The 18,895-nt window shown below is 54.0% G+C and overlaps 3 protein-coding genes across 9 annotated transcripts; all 3 read left to right on the top strand.

The window, feature by feature from the left end:
* Positions 1–1,257: 1,257 nt before the first annotated feature.
* LOC101283945 (tubulin alpha-1D chain-like) lies at positions 1,258–3,442 on the top strand. The gene is made up of 4 exons (XM_049712216.1): positions 1,258–1,269; positions 1,765–1,828; positions 2,346–2,568; positions 2,900–3,442. The coding sequence occupies exons 3-4, from the start codon at positions 2,448–2,450 to the stop codon at positions 3,181–3,183; spliced, it is 405 nt and encodes a 134-aa protein (XP_049568173.1). The 5' UTR covers positions 1,258–1,269; positions 1,765–1,828; positions 2,346–2,447; the 3' UTR covers positions 3,184–3,442.
* A 346-nt stretch (positions 3,443–3,788) lies between these two features.
* On the top strand, positions 3,789–4,813 carry LOC117201815 (tubulin alpha-1D chain-like). Its single transcript, XM_033430986.2, has one exon. The coding sequence runs from the start codon at positions 3,875–3,877 to the stop codon at positions 4,796–4,798; it is 924 nt and encodes a 307-aa protein (XP_033286877.2). The 5' UTR covers positions 3,789–3,874; the 3' UTR covers positions 4,799–4,813.
* A 5,401-nt stretch (positions 4,814–10,214) lies between these two features.
* Positions 10,215–17,501, top strand: DNAJB2 (DnaJ heat shock protein family (Hsp40) member B2). 7 transcript variants are annotated; one of them, XR_004482996.2, is made up of 10 exons: positions 10,215–10,411; positions 10,711–10,811; positions 11,457–11,566; positions 12,624–12,677; positions 12,876–12,998; positions 13,745–13,837; positions 14,063–14,165; positions 14,355–14,425; positions 15,271–16,381; positions 16,591–17,501. XR_004482996.2 is itself a non-coding variant. In XM_004262689.4 (10 exons), the coding sequence occupies exons 2-10, from the start codon at positions 10,747–10,749 to the stop codon at positions 16,599–16,601; spliced, it is 837 nt and encodes a 278-aa protein (XP_004262737.1). In that variant the 5' UTR covers positions 10,215–10,411; positions 10,711–10,746; the 3' UTR covers positions 16,602–17,501. The 7 variants fall into 7 exon arrangements, 2 of the variants coding, with proteins under 2 accessions (XP_004262737.1, XP_004262736.1); XM_004262689.4 differs by having other exon boundaries at positions 15,271–15,477; XR_007478376.1 differs by having other exon boundaries at positions 10,323–10,341.
* Positions 17,502–18,895: the final 1,394 nt, after the last annotated feature.

The raw sequence follows: 18,895 nt of genomic DNA on the forward strand, positions 1-18,895 counted from the left end.
CTTGCGTGGGCCAGCAGCTGTGGCAGCCAGGACAGGGTCTGGCTTTGTGCATGGGCAGGCTCTGAGGTGCAGCAGCGGGTGCTGGCCCTGCCAGCCAGGTGATTGGTGAGCTGAGTCAGCCCTCCCTCCTGGACCTGGGGATTTCTGGAGTCCTTTGTCCCGAAATCCCTCCCAGCTTAATTCATTACTTTCTCTTACTATGACCCCCGGGGTTGGGGGATGGGGAATTGGTAAGGGGGTCCGACAGGTATGGCACACCCTACTTTGTGTCGTCCAATGAGCCAGGCAACTTACACGCATTCTTTCATCTGCAGAGTGATTCTAGGAGGGGCTCTTGTTATCGCCCCACTTCACCAGGGGAAGACACTCACAGAGAGGCAAGTGGGGGAGTAATGGGGCTGGGATACAGGTGGTCTACGTATTAATCCCAGTCATCTAAAAATCATAAAAAGTCAAGGCCCTTGTGTCGTATTTACAAAGTCAGAGAAGTGTAAAATTTATGGATAAAGCATCCTCATTATGAAATATTTCAGACATGAGAAAAGGTATAAAGAATAATATAATGAACACCTGCTACCCAGCTTAAGAAACAGAATCCTTCTCTGAATGCATTCACCTCCCTCCTCTAACATTATTCCAAATTGGGTGCTAATATTTTCCCTTGCTTTCTTTACTTCTGTAATACATTCCAAGAATATATAGCAAATATAAAAATTTATCTGTAAACGATGCATACAAGTTAAAGATTTATATAAATAGTACAGTATTATGATTCTTCTTAATTTGCTTTTTTTCTATTAAGAATTTTGGGGGGCAAGACTCTTTTTTTTTCAAATTAATTAATTAATTTTATTTTTGGCTGTGTTGGGTCTTCGTTGCTGTGCACAGGGTTTCTCTAGTTGCAGTGAGCACGGGCTACTCTTCGTTGTGGTGCGTGGGCTTCTCATTGCGGTGGCCTCTCTTGTTGCAGAGCACGGGCTCTAGGCGCGCGGGCTTCAGTAGTCGTGGCACGTGGGCTCAGTAGTTGTGGCTTGCGGGCTCTAGAGCTCAGGCTCAGTAGTTGTGGCGCACGGGCTTAGTTGCTCCGCAGCATGTGGGATCTTCCTGGGCCAGGGCTCGAACCCGTGTCCCTTGCATTGGCAGGCAGATTCTTAACCACTGCGCCACCAGGGAAGCCCAAGATTCTTTCCTGTATTCATCCACGTCCACTTCTGAACCATCCTTTATTTTCTCCTGTTGAAGGACGTTTAATTGGCTTCCGTTGCTATGGTACCGTGACTGTTCTTGCACCTGTTTTCTTGTGCACCTATGTGAGAATTTCTCTAGAGCATCTTCAGCTTTCCTAGACATTGCCAGATCACTCTCCAAAAAAGATGCGTCACTTTGGGCTTCTAGCAGCAACGTGAGAATTCTCATTTCTCTACATCCTCCACATGATTAAGCCTTAAAGCTTGGGGAAATCTGATGGATGTGGGTGCTCGTTTTGTTGTTAAAGTCTGCCGTAAATACTTCTCAAGCAGGAAGAAACATTCTGGGATCCTACTTACCACACTGTCACGTATCTGTTATCGTATGAAACGCTCCCTTCCCCAGACAGTGAGTTTCTGAAGCGCAGGGACTGGGTATTAGGTGTTATGTATCCCCAGTCTCCGCCCGGTGTCAGGCAGATAATGGAGGCTCAGTACATGATGAAGCAGGAGGGTCAAGTCTTTTTGATGCTCATGGGGCTCCCCAGGAAGGGCAATGACCTTTCTCTTTTTCTAGGACCAAGCAGGTTACCCCAGTCCTGCTCCGGGGGCCAAGAACTCTTTGACCAGCCTTGAGTCATGTGAGGAAGAACTCTCTTCCCAGCCCCTCATCACTCCAGAACCACACACACCCAAGAGGAAAGAACAGCACACACACATCCATCCCAGGCCCACTTTCCCCTTCCTTGCTGGCATTCCTAGCTTTAACATGAATCCAGAGTTCCTTCTGCTTTTCTAAACCTCATCCTTGTCCCTGACCCCTGAAACCTCACTTGGATCTTGTGTTCCTTACTAATGGCCCCTTCTTTCTTTCTGGACATGGGTGTGTTGCCTATCATGCTCTGTCAGACTCATCTGAGCCCCTCAATGTTCCTCAAGATGCTTAGTCACTGAGCAAAGACTATAATCTCAGAACTGGTCACATCTTCTGCTTCCCCTGAGGGTTTTGCCCGCCGCCACTGCCCCCCACCCCCGGGACGTGGGGCACCGAGGACAAAGTCCAGGAACTCTTGCTCTCAGCCGGGGAACCACGCAAGGAAGGAAGGCAGGAATCGTGTCCAGGCATGATACGCTTCTCTCTGCCCTTTGTCCACTCAGCGTGAGTGTATCTCAGCCCACGTGGGGCAGGCTGGAGTTCAGACTGGCAATGCCTGCCGGGAGCTCTGCTGCTTGGAACATGGGATCCAACCAGATGGGCAGATGCCCAGCGACAAGACAATCGGGGGAGGGGATGACTCCTTCAACACCTTCTTTAGTGAAACTGGGGCTGGCAAACATGTGCCCCGGGTGGTGTTTGTGGATCTGGAGCCCACTGTGATTGGTGAGTGATGACCAGCCCCTGCCACGGCCTTGTCCCAGGTACCACAGCAAGTCCTTCTCCATAATTGGAGAGCACTGGTTTGTCGTCCCCAGTTGCTGCAGCGAATCAGAACTCCAGCTCTGCTGTCACTCAGCTCCAGAGTCTCAAGGTCACTCCACATCTCTTTCCTTTTCGTTGAAGTACACTTAAGATCAAGGGCAATAACAGCAGGCTGAATGGGGCTCCTCTAGGGTAGAACTTCGGACCTGGTGACCCCACCCCTTCTGGGTACCCTGGGGCTCCAGGAGCCAGGCTGCAAGGGGAGGGGGACCTAAAATTCTGCCCACTGCAGATGAGGTTTGGACGGGCACGTATCGCCAGCTCTTCCGTCCAGAGCAGCTCATCACCGGCAAGGAAGATGCTGCCAATAACTATGCCCGTGGCCACTACACCATCGGAAAGGAGCTCATCGACCCGGTGCTGGACCGGATTCGGAAGCTGGTGAGAGAAGAGCTGAGGGCTGGGGGAATCTGGATTCCTGTTGTGAAGTGGTCTGGAGACCAGACAGGGGAAGGGCACCTTCCATCCTTGGGAGAGTCTCCTGGACAAGCATTAAACACACAGGATCAGGACTAGTGAGGAGGGGAGGCAGAGTATGGGCTCCAGTCTGGAGCTGGGTGTCCCTTTTATCTTCTATAGTAAGTGGCCCGATGCTGGGCAGAGTGGCTGCCAGTTGATAGGCTGCCTGGCCAAGATATGAGCACCCATAAGCAGTCCCAGAATGCCACCTTGTATTGTAGGTATGTGGGCAGAAGGCCCTGTGAAAAACAGGGATCCAAACAATACCAGCTCAAGGCCCTCTGATCAACTTCGGCCTCCAGCAAGGACAGGGATCAGGTTCCTGGGCTGTTCATCTCAGTAAGGAAGCCCTCCAGAAACATCTGGTTAGATCAGGGGGCACGGGTAGGAAGCCGGGTGGAGTTGGCAAGTTATGATGACAAAAATGACCATGGCACAAGAGTCAAGAGAGCTGTCTGTGGAAGGCTTCAGGAGGTTTGAGAGAGGAAGAGAGACAAGGAGGAGAGAGTGGGACCTCCTTATCAGGGTCTATTTTGTGCCCTTGGAAAAGTCTTCCAAGGATTTTATGAAACTTTTGGGGAAATCTCAAACAGCACGAGCTGGTTCTTTGCTGTTGGTCAGCTGTGCTTCACATCCCATGTTTCTCTTCGCCTTCACGTTCTAGGCTGACCAGTGCACAGGACTTCAGGGCTTCCTGGTGTTCCACAGCTTTGGAGGGGGCACTGGCTCTGGCTTCACCTCACTCCTGATGGAGCGGCTCTCTGTTGACTATGGCAAGAAATCCAAGCTGGAGTTCTCCATCTACCCAGCCCCGCAGGTGTCCACAGCCGTGGTGGAGCCCTATAACTCCATCCTGACCACCCACACCACCCTGGAGCACTCAGACTGTGCCTTCATGGTGGACAACGAAGCCATCTACGACATCTGCCGCCGCAACCTAGACATCGAGCGCCCGACTTACACCAACCTCAACGGCCTCATCAGCCAAATCGTCTCCTCCATCACGGCCTCCCTGCGCTTCGACGGGGCCCTCAACGTGGACCTGACGGAGTTCCAGACCAACCTGGTGCCCTACCCTCGCATCCACTTCCCCCTGGCCACCTATGCGCCAGTCATCTCTGCAGAGAAAGCCTACCACGAGCAGCTGTCGGTGGCAGAGATCACCAATGCCTGCTTCGAGCCTGCCAACCAGATGGTGAAGTGTGATCCCCGTCACGGCAAGTACATGGCCTGCTGCCTGCTGTACCGTGGAGACATGGTGCCCAAGGATGTCAACGCCGCCATCGCTGCCATCAAGACCAAGCGCAGTATTCAGTTCGTGGACTGGTGCCCCACGGGCTTCAAGGTTGGCATCAACTACCAGCCCCCCACTGTGGTGCCCGGGGGTGATCTGGCCAAGGTGCAGCGTGCCGTGTGCATGCTGAGCAACACGACCGCCATCGCTGAGGCCTGGGCCCGCCTGGACCACAAGTTCGACCTGATGTATGCCAAGAGGGCGTTTGTGCACTGGTACGTGGGCGAGGGCATGGAGGAGGGTGAGTTCTCTGAGGCCCGGGAGGATATGGCTGCCCTGGAGAAGGATTACGAGGAGGTGGGCATGGATAGTGTGGAGGGGGAGGGAGAAGAGGAGGAGGGGGATGAATACTGGGGGAATCCTTCACATCTGTCCTGAATAAAGTGCTATGGCCTTAGTGTCTCACAAATGTCTTTTCCTCTTGGGAAAAACCATGGGGGTGGGGGGCTTTTCCTTCATAAGAGATAGGAAGACTGGTATCTTAGCCTGGGTTCCCCAGGAAGCAGATCTGACTTCAGATTTCATTAATGAGTGCAATTCCACGGAGCAGAATGGGGGCCGAGGTGGGTCAAGCAGAGAAGGAGGGAGAACTCACCCTAGAGATGTAGCTGGATAAATGGCATCTCAGACCATTCCCTGGGAGAGTGGGCAGGAGAGGTGGTGAGGGTGGGGAATTTCTGCACTGGCTCCATTCTTCCCTTGGTTAAACCTTCGCCTCATCAAACATTAACTTGCCTGTACTTCAGGTTGCACACACTTGGGCTGCAGGGTCAACAGGGAATCCCTGGGCAGGAGGTGAGGCGCTGTCTGTGTGTGAAGCTGGTCCGAGCTGCACAGGGCTGCAAAAAGAGCCTGGTGAGGCCAGGGGATGTGAAGTAGTGCCTCAGGGTAGTCTGATACAGCTGGTCCTCACTAGCCCACCCTCCTGTCTTCTTCAGTGTGGAGTGTAGAGAGTCCGGAAGCTGGCATTAAGGCAGAAGTGGTACAGTGGAAGCAACAACGGGGGAATGGGGGTCAAGGGGGAGCTTGCCTCCCTGTAATCTCCATCACATTCATCACTTTTTGATAAAGACAAATCACCTTTCTTCAAACTATGCCACACGCACGGCTTTAAGCCCCCACTTCCAACCAGGTGGCTGCCCTAAAATCCTTGCATGTGGATTTTCTGCCATGCCTTCTGGGTTAGGAGGATAGCTTAATTATTTAGGAACCCATTTTGCCTGAATAGCTCAGCTATATCCTCCAACCCATTTTTTTTTCTCTCTCTCTGAAAGGATTGAATTTCAAATCTCTGTCCTGTGTCTTTCTATTAACTGGTTTCAAATTTGGGGAAGAAAGAGAGGTTATTTGGGGAGCCTTTCAAACACCAGAAAAAAATCACTGTCCTTTATTCAGCTCCTAGTATACTAGGTCCTGCATCCACACTATCTTCTTTAATCCTGAGGTAAATACAGTTATTGTACCCACCCACTGGACTGGAAGCTCCATGGGAACAAGGCCTGTTCTACTCTCAGGACCCAGAATGCTGTCTGACACATAGATTCTCAAATTTGTTAAATAGACTTGTTGGATGAATGCCCATTTTATAGATGTGGTGACTGAGGCTTGGAGAAGTCATGTGACTTGCACAAGGTTACCCAGCTAGTAAGTGGAGGAGTTGGGATTGAAACCCAGGTCAGCCTGGGCCAAAGCTTATGCTGCTGCCCTCCCCTTCCTAGGGTGTCCTCCCCTCCTGCCCTCAGCAGACACAGGCACCTCTCCAGACGCCACCTCTTCAGGGCCTGCCAGCTCTGCAGTGCCCAGACAGTGACTCAGGTGCCTTGAAGGCAGGGAGGGGGTGATGCTTGACACTTCCGTGCCCAGGCACTGTGGTAGAGGGCATGTGGGGCGGAGGAGGGACCCAGCTTCCAGGGCTGAACAAGGGCAGAGGTGTCTCTGGGGCCACGTCTTGGGGTTGTCAGTGTCCTCTAAAAGCCCTCTGCCACTGACATCCAATAGGTGAGGTAAGGGTTTGGGAGAGGCCAGGAGGGAGGGCCCTGAGGAAGGTCTTTACCACCCAACACGGCTGGGTATCCACAGAGGTGGCCAGGCTCCCCTCCTGATGGCTGTACCAGCCAACCCACCCTGGGCAGCTGGATGGCCACCTCTTCTCTGACCCCGTGAGGCCTCCCAGCTACTAACTCTGCAGGCAAGCCCTGGCAGGCCTAGGTTGGACTGGGTGTGGATGTGGGGAGGTGGCAACCCAGATCTCCATGGGACAGCTGGGAGCGCCACCCAGCCTGGCTCCTGGGGACTCCCTCAGTGCAGGGGAATGCTGTCATCCCTATGGCTTCTAAAGCCAGGGTACAATTACCTCTTGCAGGCAGACACAAGAGACAGAGCCCCAACCTTGGATTCCACCCAGCACATTCACTCCCTCGCCTCTAATGTGTCAGGAGCATGCCTGCCTCCGAAGCTGCATTCCCTCCTTCCGGAACGCCACCTCCCCCTGCTGGCCTCAGTGTTGCCATTTTTTCCAGGTTAGATCACAGTCACCCAGAACCCATCTAGCACTGGAGACCTCTGCCTCATCTAGATTCTCCCTCTTACTGGCTGTCTCTAGCACTCATTCAGTACTTGGCATGGACTGCCTTGTACCATAGCACTTAGCTTGTTGCTGATATCCTATTTCCCCAGCTAGCTTTAAAAATATTACATTTGACCAGTTACTATGTGCACATGCTTCAGTACTTGTCAGGTACCAAAGAGATTTACAAACAGCAACAATAAGTCCCCTTCCTTTGTTCCCCTCTTGGCAGCCGCCACTGTTCACTCTTGGTTAGTACTCCCTTCCAGACATCTACGTATATACTAATGTGTGCACACACGCATTTAAATACGCTTTGCTCTGCACCTTGTTTTTTTTACTTAACAATAAATCTAGAAGATGGTGCACATCAGTACATATAGATATACCTTGTTCTTTTTGGTGACAATATAGTATTCCACAGTACCTTGTACCATTGCTTATTTAACCAGTCTGCTATTAATGATATAGTATTTAGGTTGTTTTTAATCGTTTGCTATGAAAAGAATGCTGCAACCCTTGTACATGCTTCTTTGCACATATGTACAACCACAAATTATTAGAATTGGCATTACTGGGTCAAAGGCCTTTAATTTTTTTTTTAATTTAATTTAACCTTTAATTTTTTTTTTTTTTTGCGGTACACGGGCCTATCACTGTTGTGGCCTCTCCCGTGGCGGAGCACAGGCTCCGGACGCGCAGGCTCAGCGGCCATGGCTCAAGGGCCTAGCCGCTCCGCGGCATGTGGGATCTTCCCGGACCGGGGCACGAACCCGTGTCCCCTGCATCGGCAGGCGGACTCTCAACCACTGCACCACCAGGGAAGCCCCTATATACCTTGATTTTTGATATATACTTCATACTGCTCTCTTTAGAAGTTATATCCAAACACCCCTCCTACTACCAATGTATGAGCCCACCTGTGTCCATACAACACATTACACTTTTTGACCTTCGTCAATCATCCAGGAAGTGAAAGTATTCCGCTGCAGCTTTCCTTTATGATTCTCTTGCTATGAATGATACTGAGCATCTTTTCATATTTAAAAGCCAGTACTTTCTCTTCTGTGAACTGTCTTGTCTGTGCTCTCCACCCATTTAAAGAACTGCATTGTTTGTCTTTTCTCATACATTTGTCGGAATTCCCTGTGAACAAAGGAAATTAACCCTTTGCTTGCTAGATGTGTTCCACATAATTTCCCTTGGCTGTCATTTGTCTGTGTCCCAACAAGGTTTTCATCTCCCTGAGTACAGGGACTGAAACTTAAAGCTCTCTGTATTCCTACTCTTAATATGAAACCACATACATGGTAGGGTGCTAGACAAATGTCTGTTGAGATAAGAGAAGTAAAAAGAAAGAGATCTGGAAGATTTTGGAGTGACCTAACCTAATCTATCCCTTCCTCTTATACCAAGGTCAGTCAGGAAACAGCAGGAACTAACTCTGGCAAAATAAAAAAAGAAAAGGACCCCCCGACACACACGCATATACATACAACACACACACACACACACACACACACACACACACAATTAGAGAGACACTGGGTAGGATACAGAATCAATACAAGGGCTGCCAAACAAGTTTCCGCAAACAGGTAGGCATCAAGGGAAGTTGGGCAGCCAGCACCACAGTCAAGGTCAGGGCACATGACATCCTGCTTAAAAAGCCCCTGGCCCCTCCACCCACTGCAGTGAGGCCTCCTCTCACCCTGGCATCGAGGCTGACATTTCCTCCTCCAGACACTAGAGGCCACTGCTGGCTCTGCTTGCCACCACTGCAGAAATGAATTCTCAACTGCCCCTGCTTCTCTGTGACTTGCTCCAGATTCCAAGTCCCAGTTGGAGCTTCCAACTGGCAAAACATCCGGCTTTTGCCTACACCTTGGAGCCAGGAAGTCTGGGAGAGCAAGTGTCGGGTTTTGTGGCAGGTAGTGGCCTGGCTCGCATCAAAGCCTACGCAATGGGCATTTGCCAGATGCAGGTAGGTAGGAGGCTCAGGCTGTGAGCAGCCAGGAAAACTGGACAAACGCACACCAGGCTCTTCTCTCACGTCTGGCTCAAGCCCTTCTCTTTGATGAAGCACTTCTGGGTCACCCAGCCTAAAATATTCTTCTGGATACACATAACCAGTATTGCTTGGGCCAGTCATGATGCCAGAGAACCTTTGTACCAAGACCTACTATGTACCATACCTCATTTGACTTTCAAACAGCCCTAGGCGTTACCTGTATTTAGGGAGGAAAAACTGAGTCCTTAGAGGTTTTCTTGTCACACAGTAGTACCAGGTTGCAAACCCAGGTCTGTTTCCAAAGCCTTGGGGTTTCCCAGTGGTCTATACTGATGGGCTGGTAGTTGGAGCTCTGTGAAGGTAGGGATTGGGCCGCAGTCTTCTTTTTACATCCTGGCAGCATCTACAACATAGAAGATGCTCAATTAATGCTTGTGGATTGGCCTGGATAGCAAGTGGGAGCCAGTTCTAGAAGGTTCTCTAACTTTCCCATTAGGCCTGAAGCCAGAAAACACTCTAAGGTGGAAGAGGTCTACTCAGGATCAGTTTGGAAAGAAAAACCTCGAATCTGGGGAACTTCCTCTCCTTTTTTTCCCCCCATTTCCCCATTAACCACCCATTAATCCCATTAATCTCCCAAATGTGTCAAAATTGTTAAGAACATGTTCCCATCTGTGCATTATTTAATCATCCAATGGATATTTTTGAACCGCACTACTGTCCTGAATACTCTAGTGAGAAAAAAGACATAATCTCTGCCCTGTGGAGTTTGCATCCTAGTGGGGGAGGTGACTGTCAATCAGATAATCAAACAAATAAATGCCCTGACCAGTGTGAGGAAGGTTGCCAAGAGATGCTATGAGAGGCAGGTGTGACCTACTCAGGGAAGGCGGACAGCCTCTTCTGAGGGCTGGGGCTTAGAGCAGGGATCTCAAGAAGGGGGAGGATTTAGGCCCAGAGAGGAGGAGTCTGTGAGCCCTTGAAGTGGTGATTTCCTCTGGATGAGTAATCCTCGGTCATCGAGCCTGTCTCTAGGAAAGCCACTGAGGGGCCAGGGGCTGGGTGGCTTGTTTGTTGGCAAGTGCGTCACTCCTGGATGGAGCCTGCCGCTGTCTCCCAGGTCCCATCTGGGGATGACGTTGCCCTGGTGCAAGCCCAAAATAGCCGGCTCCGCCTCCATCTCCCGGCAGCCCCTGCAGCAGCACACACCCCCCTCCACCCCCCAAGGTGACAGGCCGAGCCGGCCTCCTCTGGGTCTCTAGTAGTTTCCGTGCCGCTGACGCAAGCTTGCGCGCACAGCTGGGCCTGCCGCGTCCTACGCAGCAGCCGCGAGCCGGGCAGCCGGTGCCAGACGGTTCCCGGCGGGGGGCAGGGGCGGGGCGCTCCAAGAGGCCAGGGACTCCCGGCGGAGGAGGTGCGGGCGGGGGGCCCCGGTCAGGCTGGGGGGCCCTGGGCCGGACTGCTGGCGTTTGGGGGCCGCGATAGGGCGCCCCGGCCCTGGGCCCTGAGATAGCCCGTGGCACCGGCCTGCGAGGGCCGATAAGGCTGCCCGAGGGAGCCGAGTCACCGGCCGCGAGGAGAGCCAGCGGGCGCCGCGAGGAGAGCCAGCGGGCTCCGCGGCCCCCTGGGAGCGCCTCTCGCCGCCCCCGGGGTCTCCAGCCCCGGGGAGGGGCTCTCGGTTCTTTCCGCCTGACTGTACCTTCTCTACCGTAGCCCCAAGGAGGCCCGCCTGACGACTGACGAGTTGCCATGGCATCCTACTACGAGATCCTAGACGTGCCGCGAAGTGCGTCCGCTGATGACATCAAAAAGGCGTAAGTGCCTCCGCTGTGCACCAGAAAGCCACTCACCCCCCTCCCCCCGCTCCACCACCCTGGGGCCCTTCAGAGGCTGGGCTGAGAGAGCCAGGTCCTTAGAGAGGATTGCGGGCCTCCCTCAGAGAGGGACCCCTGTAGGGAGGAAGGAGTCCCCTGGATGAGTAGGAGAGAGTCTACAGCGTGAAGCTCCGCTGGAAGGTGCAGTGTGAGCTCTTTTCCAGTACAGCCCCGCCATCCCCTCCCTTTCCCTTTATTCCTACGCCAACCCCCCGCCTCTAGGTGTGGGCTGTCTCGGGATGCAGTGCAAAGATGCTCAAGCACTGTGCCCCTCCCCCCCCATGGCCACATGTACCCACGTCCTTGGCAACCCCAGCCCCAGCGAGCCCCAGGGAGGCGTTAGGCCTGGGGCTTTCTCATCCTTATGTCTAATACAAGTGTATAGTCCCAGCACTGGCTGCAGAGGGGCGAGATGGGGACTCCGTTAAAACATTGCTGCAGGGGCAGCCCTGGCAGCTGGCATGGACCGGGATCTGAGTGGTGGAAGGGCTATGGTGGGCTAACAGGAAGTGGGTCGTTCTGTTCCCTAGTGAGAAGTGCCTGCGTTTGTCTCCTGACCCTCCCCTCTGAACCCACTTCCTGCAGATATCGGAAGAAGGCTTTACAGTGGCACCCAGACAAGAACCCAGATAATAAAGAGTTCGCTGAGAAGAAGTTCAAGGAGGTGGCCGAGGCGTATGAAGTGCTGTCGGACAGTAAGGGCCAGGGTCAGGGGTCAGGGCAGGGCAGCACCTGTCACTGCCACTTCATGCCCCCTCACACTCTTTCCCAAAGCCATGCTGCCACCACCCCAGTCTCCTCCATGCCTTTTCCAACCTTGCATTCAAGTGCCCCCCTCCCACAGGGACTCTGGGATTTTTTTGTTCGTTTGTTTCAATTCAGAGGAGCACCTACTGTGTGTCAAGCACCCTTTTATTCTTCCCCTGATCCCCTGTCTCAGTGTCTGCTCCTCAGGGTCTGCTAGTTGCAGCATGGATCCTGACAAGGGGAAGGAAGCAGGGCAGGTAACCAAGGTGTGCCGAGCCTCCTCTGTGCCAGGCACTGGTAGTTGTAATCTCCATGAGTCCTCACAGCCATCCTGTGAGACAGGATTTATCACCCCCATTTTTCAGGCAAGGAAACTGAGGCTGAGAGAGGTGAAGTAACTTGCTCGAGGAATATGAGTCCAGGCCTTTCATTCATTAATTCAAAAAATATTCACTGAGTGCTTATGGTGCCCGGCCCTTGTTGGGTACTGAGGAACGATGGTGGACGAGCAGGCCCTACAAGTCCTGATGGGTTTATCACAGTCTGTTCAGGGAAGGCCAACATTAAGCAAGTGAATGCATAGACGAGATTATTCCAAAGGAACGTAGCAGGGTGATGTGATAGGGAATAGGGAATAATAGGCAGCAGTTTTAGGTAGTCAAGAAAGGTCTCTCTGTGACATTTAGGCTAGGCCCTGATTAATAATAACATAGCAATGATTAGCTAACATTTATGAAGCACTATGTATCAGGCACTGTGCAAGGTGGATTGTCTTATTTAATCCTTGCAACTCTGAGGTCGGTGCTGTTATTGTGTCCATTTTACAGATGAGAAGGGGCCCCTATGTGAAGGGCTGAGCTGCTGCTAAAACCTGTAGCGCATGTCCCCTCTGCAACCTGCTGCCCCCCAATTGTCAGTCTCTGGCCAGTCCTCTGAGGGGCCTAGCCTGGAAGGGGAGGCCGTCATCCCAGAGGGAGGGAGAAATGATCTGTTCTCTCTTTCCAGAGCATAAGCGTGAGATCTACGACCACTATGGCCGGGAAGGGCTGACTGGGGCAGGTAGGTGGAGCAGGGGCGCCCAGGGATGGAAGTGGGTCAGGGAGGAAGGGGGAGGGCAGATTCCTGCAGTGGAGGCTTGCTCTCACTCTGCTCTCGAGGCTCCTGGAGTCTCCCTGGAGTCTCTGTGCCTTAAGGGGGCTCCTGGCTCAGGGCAGGGTGCACGCCCTAAGCCCCCTCCTCATCCTGCCTCTCCTTCAGGTACTGGCCCGTGTCGGGCAGAAGCTGGCAGTGGCGGCCCTGGCTTCACCTTCACCTTCCGCAGCCCGGAGGAGGTCTTCCGGGAGTTCTTCGGGAGTGGTGACCCTTTTGCAGAGCTCTTTGGTGAGTGGACTCGGGCGGCCTCTGATAAGCTCGACTTCTCCCTCCAGGCCTGCTCTCCATCAGCTGGGAGGCCCTTAGGCAGGAGGCTGAGAGGGAAGCAGAATTCCACGGACAGAAGATTTTGTGTGGGTGGATCCAGTGAGCTCTGGGACAGAACCTTACACATTCCAGAACCCGCGTGACCCTATAGTGACACTTCAGAGACTCGCCTTATTAAATGATAACAATAATTCATTGTTAAACCTCCACAGTGACAGCCATGAAAGCAAGACTCAGAGCATCATGGGACAGTAATAATGCCATTACAAACAACAACAGATACCACTTTTTTGAATGGTTAAATGAACCCTGTGAGGTAGATAATTTTATCCACATTTACAGATGAGAAAACTGAGGCACATTCAGATAACTTGCTTACAGTCACACAGCAGAGGGCGGAGCCGGGGCTTGTAGCTGTGTCTGCCTGACATCACACCAGGCTTATCTGCATAAAACTGAAGGAGCTATTCCCCACCCCCCTTCCTTTATTCTTCATAGTGGCCAGAATTGACCAGGGAACTTTTTCATATAATAATACTAAAAAGGAATTTAATTTATAAATCACTCCAAGCAAAAAAGAAAAAAAATCAGAAATGTACCCAGTTGCTTAGCAGCTTATATTTCGAGACTTCAGAGCAGGGTTCACACATTCTAGGGGTGGGGGGATCTTTTCACCAGATGATGGTTCATCTGCTTACTTGTTGCAGATGACCTGGGCCCGTTCTCAGAGCTTCAGAACCGGAGTGCCCGACACTCGGGCCCTTTCTTCACCTTCTCTTCCTCCTTCCCTGGACACTCTGGTAAGTGCCGTCCCTTCCCATGCTTGCAAGCGTTTGGAGTCCTGGAGCCCCTCGCCTCAGCTTGTCACCTTCCCACGCCTTCTCTCTGTGTCTCTGGAACCCTGCCTCTGGGCAGCTCTGCGGGGAGACCCCACAGAGGTTCCTGGTCCATTGTGCGTGCAGCCTGCCTGGTACAGCCTCTGTCTAACATCCTCTTCTCCTCCTCCTCCTTTGTCCCAATGCCAGATTTCTCCTCCTCATCTTTCTCCTTCAGTCCTGGGGCTGGTGCTTTTCGCTCTGTCTCTACATCTACCACCTTTGTCCAAGGACGCCGCATCACGACGCGCAGGTGAGGGCTCCTTCTGGGACCATACGGGGTGTGGGGTGGGTGGGGGTGGAGCGGAGCCGCAGACGACTGGAGAGCAGCTCCCTGAGGGCAGAGCGCAGACTGCCCTGTCCACTGCGACGTCCCGGAGCCTGGACAGGCGCCCGCAGGACTCGGGCACGCCCACCGAATGAACCGTGCTGTCTCCCCCAGGATCATGGAGAACGGGCAGGAGCGGGTGGAAGTAGAGGAGGACGGGCAGCTGAAGTCTGTCACAATCAATGGTGAGGAGCGGCTCTGCCACCCAATCCCGATCAGGAAGCCCCAGGCCCCAAAGCCCCTTCCCCTAACTGCTCCTCTCTGAACTCCCCTGGGGCAGGGAAGCCAGACTGGCAGGGTCAGAGATGGTGATCCCGGGGAAGGGGGCTGGGACAGAGAATTGTGGAGTCTCAGAGGGCCAGCTAATCGCCGTCATCATGTGTGGGGTGCCTGGAGTTTGCAGAGCACTTGACTATTTTTAAAGCACTTGCGCACATACCACATCCCTTGTATTCTTAAAACACCCGGGGGAAAGCAGGGCAGTTTGCATTCGCCCTACTTTTCCTTTGAGGAGACTGAGCCTCAGCACAGCTAAATGGCCCTAACTCCCAAGTAGCCCCAGGCCCAAGGCTTTGACCTACTTAGCAAAGGGTAAAGCCAGGAATGAAACTCAGGACACAGGGCTCCTGGAGCTGAACTCTTCTTCCCACGACGCTGCCACGCAGTACAGGATGGTCACCATGACTACCCTTTTATGCCCGCCGACTCTGGGAGCTCTGTGTGCTAAAGGCTCTTCATGGGCTCTCTTATTTAATCATTGGAACAATTTGACGATGCAGGCACTCACGTCATTCCCATCTTATAGATGAGGAAAGGGAGGCTTAGGGAGGTTGAGTAACTTGCCAAAGGAGACAGCTCATACCTGCTGGAGCCGAATGCCTGGCCATGCTCATAACCACTACGCTAGGTGCCAAAATGCACACACCAGTTCCAGAGGAGGGGCTGTAAGTGGTCAGAGTGGCTGCTGCGTGAGGCCGGATTCCTGCAGCCTGGATCAGAGCCTGGCTCATGGTGGCTGTTACTCCCACAGGTATCCCGGATGACCTGGCACTGGGCTTGGAGCTGAGCCGTCGCGAGCAGCAACAGTCTGTCACCTCCAGATCAGGGGCCACACAGGTCCGGCAGACCCCTGTGTCGCGACCCCCTGACAGCGACCTCTCTGAGGATGACGAGGACCTGCAGCTTGCCATGGCCTACAGCCTGTCAGAGATGGAGGCAGCTGGGAAGAAACCAGCAGGTGGGCGGGGGGCACAGCGTCGACGGCAGGGGCAGCCCAAGGCCCAGAACCACGACCCAGGCATGGGGGAGACCCATGAGGGTGCAAGGGGTGACACAGCCAAACCCAGCCCATCTCCGGAGGAGAAGGCCTCTCGCTGCCTCATCCTCTGATCACTAGGCCCAACCCACCCGATTCAGGGGGCCAGGGGTCCTGTTCACTGTCAGGAGAGCAGAGAGGGGCGTGGCCTGAGTTGCAGGAGCCCCTCTCCACCTCCATGCTCCCTCCCAGGTCCACTCCCCTCCACCCTCCAGCGTGGAGTCAGGATTTGCTGTGCTCAGCCCACGGCTGATAGGTCCCTGGCAAAGCCCAGGGTGGGGGGTGTCAGGGCAGTGGGAGGGCCTGAGGAGCCAGGATTCACTTATTCTTATTAGACAGGGAGTTTAAAGGGGCATTAGTGGCTTGGGTCAGGCCTTTCGTGCCCAGGTCTTCTGCCACCTGTGTTGCCGATGATGTTAAGGAAGGAGGACTTGGCCTGAGGTTCTCTGAGCCAGAGTCGGCAGACACGGCTCTCCTTATCCGGCTGCAGACAACCCCACCCTGGTTTCTGCGCAGTGTTGAGCTCTGACGTCTCTGTTGCTTCCCTCCTGGTGCTGCTTCTCCCTCGCACTCTTCTCTCTGCAATTCCCCGTGGGCCGCAACGCTTGCTTTCACTGCCGTCTGGCTGGGACTCCCTTCTTGCTTCCCCCAGAAGGCCTCTTTGTGGCGAGGAAGATTCTGTGGCCAGTAGGGCCATAAGGTCTTCCGGGGAGGCTAGCTGGGTGGGGCGGGAGCCTCTCGGCCGTCCAGATTCGGAACCGGAGCCTACTCCTCCTCCCTTCCTCTTGCTGCCTCAGCCTGCCCCAGGCCTTGGGACTAGCCAGAGGTGAGGCCGGCTAATCCTGGAGAGGGGGGTTAAGGCCAGGTTGCCCCAGGAGGGAGGCTTAGGAGGGGACCATATCCCATCCTCCTGCACCATGCATCAGGGCTCAGGGAGAGGCCACAGGGCTAGCCCAGGGCTGCATGCTCAGCTCCGTCCTCCACGGCTTGCTGCTGACCCTCTCTCCTGTCACCCCGCCCCTGCTCTCTCCCCAGATGTGTTCTGAGCTGGATGTCCGGGACCCAGAATGGCAGCACAGTTCCAACAGGACAGCGCCCAACCCTGTGCACTGGGAGGGGACCCTCCATTCCTCTCCCTCGCCCATGCTGAGCGTAGAGCCGGGCCTGGGTGGTGGGTGGGGGCTGGGTGGGAAGTAGTCTTAGCCTGTAAACGCTTCCCTGGGTGTTTGGTGCTGTCTCTTGGGGGCTACAAGTCCCAGAATGCAACGCACAATGCCTCCTTTCTGTTAGATCATGCTTGGGAGAAGTGGTGCACAGTTACAGAGCTGTGCATCTTGGGACATGTAGTTCCAGCCCTGGTCGGCTTGTTAACTCACTGTGAGATGGGGCGATCGTGTCCTTTGATTTGTCCCTGGCAGGGGTGGCAAGAATGTGGATGATGGGGTAATGGTCTGAGCTTTGTTTCCCCTGACACCTCTTGCTAGCGCCAGGGTTAGAGTGTACCCATCAAGGCCCTGTGGCATCTCGGAGAGGCTCTTTTCCTGCGGGCAGTCCCGGGGTCCGAGAATGAGCCATGGCTGATCGGCTAGGCAGGGCGTGGTCTCAGAAGGCTGACAGGCGTGGGAGCTTGGAAGCTAGCCCTCTCAGTGGTGGTGGTGGTGGGGGGCGGGTGTGTGGCTGGAATTGGTGTGTGATGGGTGCTCTGGGCATGTTGCTGCTTGTATGGCTTCTTCGGCCTCTGACCCTGCTGCCCATTCTTTCTCTCCAACACCACAGAAGCTGCCTCTCCTCCTCCCTCCCTGGGGAGCCTGGTGGCTGGGGAGGGGAGTGGTGGAGCCGGGGTGTTGCCAGACCCTGGACCGTTGAGTCTCAGAGACCTATCAAAGCCAGCGGGGCTGAGCTCAGACCAAGAGGGAGCCGCTGGAACTCAATAAAGCTGAGTTTCGAGAGTTTGGTGGTGTGCCGTGTTCCCTGTGCTTCCCTTCTCGGGGTGGGGAACCCTGGGGGACCAGTGGGTGACACACCTCCCTTTATTGCCCAGGCATCCAGAGGTTGCAAGCTTTCCCAGCTGACAGCAGAAGTCCCCTCTTTGACCAGGTGGCCCTCTCTAAGTATGCTGTAGAAGTCCATGAAATGCGCATTCTTCTGCCCTCACTTCTTGGGGCCCCACAGCTGGCTCTCCCCAGGTAGCTGCTGTTCCCCTTACGCAGGGTCCCACCACCCAATACTCTGCGGCACAGCTAGGACCAGACTGAGTAATGACTTGACTGAAAGCATGGGGCCAACAGAAAGCCGGGAACACATGGTGAAAAACCTGTAAAAACCTCCCAAGGCCCAGAGACTGAGGCCCCTCCACAGGTCTCCTTAGCTTAAGGCCAGTGGGCAGTGTCAGAGGCCTGCCTCTCTCCATGTGGAGTGGCACACGTCCACCCCACCCAGGGTCCAGGCCCCAAACTCATCAGGGCCCCAGGGAGGAGAAAGCCAGGTACCTCTCCCGCTTCTCTCTCCAGATACCTGCAGAGATGCCCTCCCAGGCACCTTTGACAAGCACCTTTCTATTGTCAAGCAGGGAGGTGTGGCTCCCCACCAATGCTCTCTTCCATTCCGGGATGAGCACTTGGCTTCATCTTCAGTGGCCAAAGGGTCTATATTGTATTTTTCTCAAAGCAAGGAAGCAGCCTGCCCTGAAAGAGGACTTTCAAGCCTCTATCTTGAGAGAGAGAGAATCTGCTGGTAAAATGGCTGTTCTGCCCACTTCCGGCCTTTGAGATGAAACACCAGTGGTGCTGAACCTCAGCAGAGCACAGGTGAAGGGTGAAGGGCCCGTGGTCCACTCACTGGTCCCTTCGCTCCCTGCGCAGCACGGGTGGTACTTGCCCATTTTTCATGTGACGGGTCTGAACCCTGGCAAGGTTAGGTGGCCCTAACTCCTGAGTACCTCCATGCCCAAGGCTCTCTTGCCTCATTTCTACGCCTACCATCTTTGACAAGGACATCTCATGACATGCAGATGAGGGCTCCCCTGGGGCCATACAGGGTGGAACGCTATGGGGGAGGGGGGAGAAAGTGCCCCTTGCCCCCAGGTGAATGGCTGTTGTCACATCTCATAGGCCTGGTCTGCGAGTCGCTATCAGAGTTTAGCTACTTTTGCTTAAGGTGTGGCGAGCACTTTGCCTGCATCACCTCGTTTAGTCCTAACCTCAATCCTGCTCGACGTACATTATTCCTGAGGCCGAAGGACATGAAGCAGCCGCCCAAGAACTGAGAGGACCGGCGGCAAAGAGGTCAAGCGTGCCTGCGTTCGAATCCTAACTCCACCACTTAACTAGCTGTGGTACCT

Source organism: Orcinus orca, chromosome 7, assembly GCF_937001465.1.
Source record: "Orcinus orca chromosome 7, mOrcOrc1.1, whole genome shotgun sequence".
NCBI classification, from domain to species: domain Eukaryota; kingdom Metazoa; phylum Chordata; class Mammalia; order Artiodactyla; family Delphinidae; genus Orcinus; species Orcinus orca.

What these genes read in the sequence shown, in the direction of transcription:
- LOC101283945 (XM_049712216.1), top strand. Translation starts at nt 2,448, where the DNA reads ATGCCCAGCGACAAGACAATCGGGGGAGGGGATGACTCCTTCAACACC. An exon ending in TCTGGAGCCCACTGTGATTG is followed by an intron (nt 2,569 to 2,899) that starts GTGAGTGATGAC and finishes TGCCCACTGCAG; the next exon opens with ATGAGGTTTGGACGGGCACG.
- LOC117201815 (XM_033430986.2), top strand. Translation starts at nt 3,875, where the DNA reads ATGGAGCGGCTCTCTGTTGACTATGGCAAGAAATCCAAGCTGGAGTTC.
- DNAJB2 (XM_004262688.3), top strand. Translation starts at nt 10,747, where the DNA reads ATGGCATCCTACTACGAGATCCTAGACGTGCCGCGAAGTGCGTCCGCT. An exon ending in GTATGAAGTGCTGTCGGACA is followed by an intron (nt 11,567 to 12,623) that starts GTAAGGGCCAGG and finishes CTCTCTTTCCAG; the next exon opens with AGCATAAGCGTGAGATCTAC. An exon ending in CGCCGCATCACGACGCGCAG is followed by an intron (nt 14,166 to 14,354) that starts GTGAGGGCTCCT and finishes TGTCTCCCCCAG; the next exon opens with GATCATGGAGAACGGGCAGG.